Raw genomic sequence first — 9,555 nt, forward strand, 5'->3', positions numbered from 1 at the left:
GTCTACAAGTCGATCCCAAACTCCCTAACTATCCCTTCTCCCCATCCATCCCCCCAGAAATCATAAATTTGTTCTCTAAGTCTGTGAGTCTCTTTCTGTTTTGTATATAAGTTCGTGTCATTTCTTTTTAGATTTCACATATAAAGAATGTCAGACGATATTTCTCCTTCTCTGAAATTACCTCACTCATTATGACAATCTCTAGGTCCATCCATGTTGCTGCAAACGGCATTCTTTCATTCCTTTTAATGGCTGAGTAATATATACATATCACATTTTTTATCCATTCCTCTGTTGATGGACATTTAGGTTTCTTCCATGTCTTGGCTATTGTAAACAGTGCTGCATTGAACATTGGGGTACATGCATTCTCTCTGATGTTTTTCTCTAGATATATGCCCAGCAGTGGGATTGCAGGGTCATATGGTCGCTGCATTTTTACTTTTTTAAGGAACTTCTGTACTATTCTTTATAGTGACTGTACCAATTTACATTCCCACCAATGGTTTAGAAGGGTTCCTTTCTCTGCACACCCTCTCTAGCATTTATTATTTGTAGAGTTTTTTATGATAGCCATTCTGACTGGTGTGAGGTAATATCTCATCATAGTTTTGATTTGCATTTCTCTAGTAATTAGCAATATTGAGCATCTTTTCATGTGTTATACATGTTATGCCATACACAGCAGCAGCAGCAAGTCTCATGTTCCTTTGAGGTGGAACAGTTTTTTGAGTGTGCTCAGAATCAGGGCGACCTTAAGCTTTGTGAGGGTTTCACAAAACCTTGTGAAACATTGGTGAACAGGTTAGCTTAATCAAGAAGTTCCAATCAAAGATGTGAAAAATCATTTCTCATGCCCACATTGGTTTAACATTACAAATATAATTGATAGTGAAGATTTAAAGTGTGAAACCACCAGGTAAACCTCTCCTCAATCATTAATAACTTTTGTGCTTCCTCGGGATTGCTGAGGAAGAGAGTTTTCTCATTCTATGGAAGTTCATTGAGATGGTATTGAGTTTGGGGCTACACAGATGTTTGTGGTCTCTTAAACATACTTTTCTGATGTCACTGGTGTGAATTCATTAGAATAAAATGTTTTTCTTTCCAAAAATATTTTGTCAAAATTTGACAAATATAAACTGTATATAAAGTATACAATCAGATGATTTGATATATAAATATATCAAATATACATACACATATATAGCAAAATAATACAATCAAGTTAATGAACATATTCATCACCCTTTTCATAGGTGCAAGTTGTGTATGTATATGTATATGAGTGTGTGTGGTGAGAAAACATAATATCAACTCTTAAGTTAACAAATTTCAAATATACAATATAGGATTATTAAATATAGAAACAATGCTATCCATTAGGCTCCAGAAGTTATTCACCCTGCCCAACTGACAAATTGTACCCTTTTTATGTGATTGTCCAAGGATGTCACAAGACATCTCAAAGAGTGGGAAACTCAGTCAGGAATGGTTGAAGAAATTCAAAACCAGAAATCAGTACTCATTTCATCTTTTACCAAACCAAGCTAATGACATGAAGGATACATGATTTAGAAGTTCACAGGCTCTGTGTAGGACACACCATCTCAGTCAAACATTGTACTACTCTCTGTTGCTTTGACAGCAGAAGATATAAACTCTGAAACCTACCTTGTGACCTCCCCTGGAAACAGAATTCACCGAGACATTTATGTTTCAGTTTATCGATAGTGTTTCCACTCACCACATCTGTAGTCCATATCATGAACAGCTAAAGATGATGAAAAGTCTGTTCCTCCTTTGGCGTTATTTCTGCTTCAGAAAAAATATGTGAGCTACCTGCTCCCGGATTTGCTTGGTCTTGATCCCGTAAATGATAGGGTTCAGCATAGGTGGAGCCAGAACACAGACATTAGCCAACAAGATGTGAATATGAGGTGGAATGTGATGACCAAACCTCTGAGTCAGGATCGTGAAGATGGCAGGTCCATAAAAGAGAATGATGATGCAGACATGAGAGCCACATGTGTTGAGAGCCTTGTGGCGAGCGTCTTGGGAAGACATGTGGAAGACAGCATGGAGAATCAGCACATAGGAAATAAAAATTAGCAGGGCGTCTAAAACCACTGTTGACATTAGGACGAAGAGTCCATACCAGATGTTCACTCGAATGTCATTACAAGCATATTTGGCCAAGCCAATGTGTTCACAAAAGGTGTGGGGTATGATGTTATTTTGGCAGAAATTCAATCTTTTCAAAAGGAATACTATGGGGGAAATTGTACAGTAACTTCTCAGAAAGATGGTAACTCCTATTTTCCCAATCAGTGTGTGTGTAAGAATAGTGCTGTATCTTAGTGGAAAGCATATGGCAATGTAGCGGTCAAATGCCATCACCAGCAAGATCCCTGACTCAGACATGAAAGTGCTGTGTGTGATGAAGAACTGAGTGATGCAGCGATCCAGGGAGATCTCCCCAGCATGGAACCAGAAGATGGCCAAGGCCTGAGGGACTGTGCACGTAGAGAGGACAATGTCTGCTCCAGCCAGCATGCAGAGGAAGAGGTACATGGGTTCATGAAGGCTGCGCTTTGTGAAGATAATGCAGATGACCAGACTGTTTCCAAAGAGGGCAACAGCATAAGAAATGAAGAAGGGGATGGAGATCCATATGTGCTGGTCCTCAAGGCCAGGGATGCCCAGCAAGCGGAAGACTTTGTGGCTAACACCGGTGTGATTTAAAGTCATCATGTCTAGAAATACCACTGAATACATCACTTCCTATTCACACACAGAGATAAAAACACAGATTTTCCTAATCTTGGTGAAAGCAGCAGATTTTGGCATGTTCTGTACTTCTGCCTTCTTGGAACATGCAAATAATAAGACATATACAAAGGTGAATAGGATATGTTCTGTAGCCTCAAATGCTACTCTAGTTAAAGAATATACAGGTTTCCAATGGGTCAAATAAAAAGATATTACTGTATGTCTTTTCCTACCAATAGATGGGTATCAATATACAGCAGGGACCATGGTACATCTCTGGGAAGGCAGTAGCAAGATTGTAATTGAACTTGACATTAAGGAGTTTATCATATAGCAAAGAAAGAAAAGAAAAAGATGTGTTCTTGAAACATTTTCAGGCAGGGTGGCTTAGGCATAGAGAATACTGGAGAAGGTATGGGAGGATTTGTACAGGAAGATTTCTCCTCATTGTGAAGGACATTTATCACAGCTTTACATTTAGACTTAACCATTTACATGGGGAGCAGCCATTAGATGTCATGAAGTTATCAGTTTAGAACAGTTGATCTAGTTTTTAAAATTATCTATGGAGGTTTACGGGAACAATAGTTGATGAGACAGGATTCTAAATAGCCAATGGTGTTCCTGGAGTAAAATGGATCTGAACCTAACAGTCAAGGGAGAATTAAACTAATACCTATTATGCATATGCTTTATGCCAGCAGCTGCAGTCATCACTTGATATATGGTACTTTATATATTTTTGCACTGCCATGTTGACTATCCATTCAAGGAACTGGATACTATCTCCATTTCACTCTTAAGGAATATGAGACTCAGCAAATGTGAATTATTTGCCAAATATCCCAAGGAAATAATTAATAGATATGAGATTTGAAAATTGTCCGTTTACCACATACAGGAACCTCACTGGTGAAGAGGGTCAAAAGACCTTAAGAGGTCCCATTGACAAGGCCTGTGTGCCTGGGGTGAGGCACTCCTCCAGCTTACATCTTAGAAAACTAAGTGTAGAAATGACTGAAATTGAAAAAAGAAAGGTATCACTTCTCAGAATGAGGAGGGAGGGCTGCCTGATATTTAGTCTTTTTGCATGCAGAAATTGAACATTTATTTCTTAGTACACTTTGATTCATTGATTAAATCAGTTATTCAGGTAACATATTTTGAGCAAAAACTATTTTCAGCCACCATATCACTAACCAGGGATAGAGGGGGGAAATGGGAATTTTTTAGAGTCTTATAATATATACTTATGGTTTAAAGAGGGGCAAATTGTAAATAGACAGGTTTTAAGAACTGGAAACAAATATGAATTCCTTCTATTGAATGAGTATCTTAAAATATTTGTCTCATAGGATTGATCTTATACTCACTATAAACATTATTATTTTCAACTCCAGTTACCCTGGATGCTTCTAATTTTCCTATTTGGGGAGGAAAATCAACTCCTATAACCATGGCTGGGTGCCGGGAGAAAACGTTCTGTCATTAGAGTGATCAGTCATCAGTTGGCCTCGGGTCTAAAACTGTTGGGCTTCTCAGGTGGCTGTAGTGGTAACGAATCTGCTTGCTAATGCGGGAGATATAAGATATGTGGGGTTCGATCCCTCAGTCAGGAAGATATCCTGGAGGAGGGCATGGCTACTTCAATATTCTTGCCTGGAGAATCCCCATGGACAGAGAAGCCTGGCAGGCTAGAGTCCATAGGGTCACAAAGAGTCAGACATGACTGAAGCAACTTAGCATGTACACTGAAACTGTTTCCCATTGAGCACATGCTCCTCTCTGAGATTCTCTCCAGTGAGGGCAGCAGGTCTCTTGCAGGAAGTGGAAAATCAGAGAGCAAGGGGAGAGCACCAAATAGAAACGATGGTACTTGTGAGTCCCACAGCCTGATTAAAAAAAAAAAAAGGAAAATAGATAAAGGCATGAAGGAAGAAGTCAGGAAAGACAAATCAACAAGGTAGGGCTTCAGTGGAAAGTGAAAGTCGCTCAGTTGTGCCCAACTCTTTGTGACCCCATGGACTATATAATTCTCCAGGCCAGAATACTAGAGTGGGTAGCCTTTCCCTTCTCCAGCAGATCTTCCTGACCTAGGAATTGAACCAGGCTCTCCTCCATTGCAGGCAGATTCTTTACCGAGTTATCAGGGAAGCCCTAGAGCATTGCAAAAGTTCACCACAGCCAGGAAGTGGAGACAGGGACTAAGAGGGAAATATTTAAAGTCAGAGCCATAGAAAGAAGCCAGAAATCTAGGGTTAGGGAGTTTGCCTATGGGACTGGTGTCCCGATGGAGTGACTTCAGTCTGAAACAAGTTAATTCTTAACACCCTACTCAAATGCCTCCTCCTATTTCTTACACACAGGCAAGTCTCCCTGGCAGCTCCCCAAAGCTCCTTCCCACACCCTGCCTGGGGAAATCCCACACAGATCCTTCTCATTTTCAACATCTTTCTCATATTTTGCCAAGAGTGATCTACAGTAAGACCATTTGTTTTCTATTTATTATGTCAAGCCTAATTCTATGGCACCTGTTATTTAATGAATGATATCTCCTTTTCTAAGGCAGAGAAAAGGCAGAGGAACCAGAGATCAAATTGCCAACATTCACTGGATCATCAAAAAGCAGGGGAGTTCCAGAAAAACATATACTTCTGCTTTATTGACTACACCAAAACCTTTGATTGTGTGGATCACAACAAACTGTGGAAAATTCTTAAAGAGATGAGAATACCAGACCACCTCACCTGCCTCCTGAGAAACCTGTATGCAAATCAAGACGCAACAGTTAGAATTAGACATGAAACAATAGTCTGGTTCCAAATAGGGAAAGTAGCGCATCAAGGCTGTATATTGTCACCCTGTTTATTTAACTTATATGCAGAGTACATCATGAGGAATGCTGGGCTGGATGAAGCACAACCTGGAATCAAGGCTGCCAGGAGAAATATCAGTAACCTCAGATACGCAGATGACACCACACATGTCAGAAGCAAAGAACTGAAGTTGATGAAAGTGAAGAGCAGAGTCAAAAAGTTGGCTTAAAACTCAACATTCAAAAACCTAAGATCGTGGCATCTGGTCCCATCACTTCATGACAAATAGATGGGGAAACAATGTAAACAGTAACAGACTTTATTTTGGGGCTCCAAAATCACTGCAGATGGTGACTGCAGCCATGAAATTAAAAGATGCTTGCTCCATAGAAGAAAAGGCATGACCAACCTAGACAGCATATTAAAAAGCAGAGGCATTACTTTGCTGACAAAGGTCCGTCTAGTCAAAGCTATGGTTTTTCCAGTAGTCATGTTTGGATGTGAGAGTTGGACTATAAAGAAAGCTGAGCACCAAAGAATTTATGCTTTGAACTGTGGTGTTGGAGAAGATTCTTGAGTCCCTTGGACTGCAAGGAGATCAAACCAGTCAATCCTAAAGGAAATCAACCCTGCATATTCATTGGAAGGACTGATGCTGAAGCTGAAGCTCCAGTACTTTGACAACCTGATGTGAAGAACTGACTAATTTGGAAAAGACCCTGATGCTGGCAAAGACTGAGGGCAAGAGGAGAAGGGGGCAACAGAGGAGGAGATGGTTGGACACCATTACCAACTCGATGGACATGAGTTTGAGAAAGCTCCAGGAGTTAGTGATAGACAGGGAAGCCTGGCATGCTGCAATCCATGGGATTACAAAGAGTTAGACATGACTGAGTGACTGAACTGAACTGATCTGCTAATTTGCTAACTTTTAGTAACTTCACCTGGTTCATATACTCTCAACCTCCCTTTCCAGATCTCACCCTTCACTTCTGCTAGAAGTGCCTCTGTTTAGTATCATTCCACACATATTAACATCCTCCAAGGGTCCTGCCCCTCTAGGCTGTTTAGGACATAACACCTGCCCAGTCCTTACCTTGATCCTTAAACCGTCTCTACCTGTAGACTTCTAATCACTCCCTGGCCTTAGGATGAATCCTCAGGAACAGATGTTCAATGGGATATATAAGTCAGCTAGTTGCATGGCAGGATTTGGGCTGTTTATTCTCCTTGATGTGAGCCCTTGAGAGCAGCACTTATCCCAGGACTCCAGGGACAGAACTGTCTCCACCAGCCTCACCCTCTTCCCAAACCAGGGACAGAACTGTCTCCACCAGCCTCACCCTCTTCCCAAATGTGCTGTCTCTAAGACATCTTCACATCTTCTTCACTTCCTCCTGCTCCTTTTCTCTCTCTTACTTCTTTCAGATGCTCTGATAAAGAAACGGTTTTTCACCTAAGCTAGTGTTTAAAAAAAAAATCAAGGGCATATAAATTTAATGTGATAAATGCTGTTTTGATAAACTGAAATGAGGCTGTCAATGTGAGTCTAGTGCTAAACCCTGTAGCTCAGATTCTCTTGAGTTTAGCAAGCCTCATCAACTCTGTCCCCTATGGTAACTCATCACGACTTTTCTCTATTCTAATTACTGTAAAAGTAGGATGTCATTTTGTCCTTTATCTTGCACTGGACATCATTTACATGTGAATTCTGCCTGCGTTCTCTTCTCCTTTGAAAATTTCAAGTAAAATAATAATTGCTACTTGGCTCCACTGTGTTCATAAACACAAATGATAACCCTGAGTTTGCCTACTAATGAAAATTACCCTTAAGCTTATCTGTACTTGGTACATTTTTAAAAAACAATATAAAGTTTTTATTTTATATTGGGGTATAGTGGATTAACAGTTTTGTGATAGTTTCAGGTGAACAGTGAAGGGATTGTGTTAAATCTATTTTCAATAAAAATATGAAGCTTACAGTTAATATGTATCAGCAATTTTTGACATTTCTTCTTCATGAAATAGCTTGAAATTGAAAATGTTAGTTGCTCAGTCATGTCTGGCTCTTTCCGACCCCATCAACTATAGCTCACCAGGCTCCTCTGTCCATGGAATTCTCCAGGCAAGAATACTGGAGAAGCTAGCTCTTCCCCTCTCCAGGGGATCTTCCCAACCCAGGAATTGAACCCAGGTCTCCTGCATTGCAGACAGACTTGGTATTTACCACCTGAGCCACCAGGGAAGCCCATGAAATAGTTTACACTAAAGTTATACCCATCCTCAGCTTTTCCATGAGTTTCAAATTTCAGAGACTTGAATAATGATATTGTTGCCTAAGGATATATAATTGTATGTACTTAGTGCTTAACAGACCACATGTAAATCAAAATAATTTTGACATGCTCATATTTGCCTGCCTCCTTTGGCTACACTCAAGATTTTCCCCTCAATCTTGCTTTTTATATCAATATTCATGGGCCTAGGCATAGCTTCTTGTTTTTATGCTCCTTGAGGTTGGCTGAATCTTTGGATCTGTAAATATCTTTTAACGAGTTTGGAAATGTTCCACAATTCTTTCTCCAAAAAAATATTTTCAGTCCCATTCTTTCTCTTATTTTATTTGAAACCCCAGCTCCACATTAGATATTTTGACATTTTTCCCTCAGTAGAAGGGGAAGAGTGTGACAGAAGATGAGATGGTTGGATGGCATCACCAATTCAATAAACATGAACTTGGGCAAACTCTGGGAGATGGTGAGGAACAGGGAGGCCTAGTGTGTTGCAGTCCCTGGAGTCACAAAGGGTTGGACATGACTTAGTGACTGAACAACAACAACAGCAAAGTCACCCAGGACTTGGTGCCATTGTTCATCAGAACCAAGAATATTTCACTACCCAGGAGTAAGGAACCACTTTTCACAGAAGCACAGTACTCAACAAATGAATGCTTTTAGCATGAAGAAAGTTCTCATTAGGAAAAAATGCTTTTCTCCATGGAAGCCATTTGTCTTCAACAATAAGAAACCAAGGCACTCATTTTGTAATAGGCTTCCCTGGTGGCTCAGACAGTAAAGAACCTGCCTGCAATGCAGGAAACCCGTGTTCGACTCCTGGATCTGTAAGATCCCCTGGAGGAGGAAATGGCAGCCCACTCCAGTATTCTAGCCTGGGGAATTCCATGGACAGAGGAGCCTGACAAGCTAACTTCCATGGGGTAGCAAAGAGCCAGACACGACCTAGCAACTTTCACTTTCACTTTGTAATATGCATTCCTTACCACAAATGAGACGACGCTTTTCTTTAAATTTGAAGGTTTATTTCATTTTGTTACATTTAATGAGTTATTTGATTGAACAAATCGTGCCAGAATTTTAGTAATAAATACAATTCATTATGCACCCTGAGTTTCTATTAAAGTTCGCATTAGAAAAGGACATCCGATCTTAAAAATAAAAATATTTTGAAGTTCAAACATTCAATACAAACCTAGCTCACTAAAAAAAAATAAATAAATAAATCACATTTATACACATGCCAGAAAAGCAAAAGGATTGTTATCACTATAAATGGATAAAACAGACACTGTTTTTCATTTTCTGAAATATCCTTCGACAGTTCACTTGTCCAGCAACCTATTATGAGCCTTGGTTTGTTGATCATTAAAATGGAGTCACTGAGGTTGACTTCTTTGCAGAGACGTGTGAACACTAAATTATTCCTTGGAAGGCAAGTCTCCACACTATTCAAACTCAAATTGAAGGGACTTTGATGCCTACTTACAGTTCGTGTTCTGTTTGCCATGAAACCTTTTTATCCTCCACTTCTTGCCTGAGTGGGATGCACCTGAAAAAAAAATCATACAGACAGCTTTTAGTACAAAAGAACTTTGAAGACCCTTCTCAGAGAAAATATCCACTAGCCCAAAAGTCTGTACTAAAGTTCTTACTGACAAGGGAGCTGAAAA

The 9,555-nt window shown here is 39.9% G+C and overlaps 1 protein-coding gene across 1 annotated transcript; it reads right to left on the bottom strand.

Annotated features, from left to right (window-relative positions):
• Positions 1 to 1,809: 1,809 nt before the first annotated feature.
• LOC133261375 (olfactory receptor 52B4-like) lies at positions 1,810 to 2,848 on the bottom strand. The gene has a single exon (XM_061439868.1). The coding sequence runs from the start codon at positions 2,776 to 2,778 to the stop codon at positions 1,810 to 1,812; it is 969 nt and encodes a 322-aa protein (XP_061295852.1). The 5' UTR covers positions 2,779 to 2,848.
• Between the last annotated feature and the right edge of the window lie 6,707 nt (positions 2,849 to 9,555).

This window comes from Bos javanicus, chromosome 15, assembly GCF_032452875.1.
Source record: "Bos javanicus breed banteng chromosome 15, ARS-OSU_banteng_1.0, whole genome shotgun sequence".
NCBI lineage: Eukaryota > Metazoa > Chordata > Mammalia > Artiodactyla > Bovidae > Bos > Bos javanicus.

What these genes read in the sequence shown, in the direction of transcription:
- LOC133261375 (XM_061439868.1), bottom strand. Translation starts at nt 2,778, where the DNA reads ATGTATTCAGTGGTATTTCTAGACATGATGACTTTAAATCACACCGGT.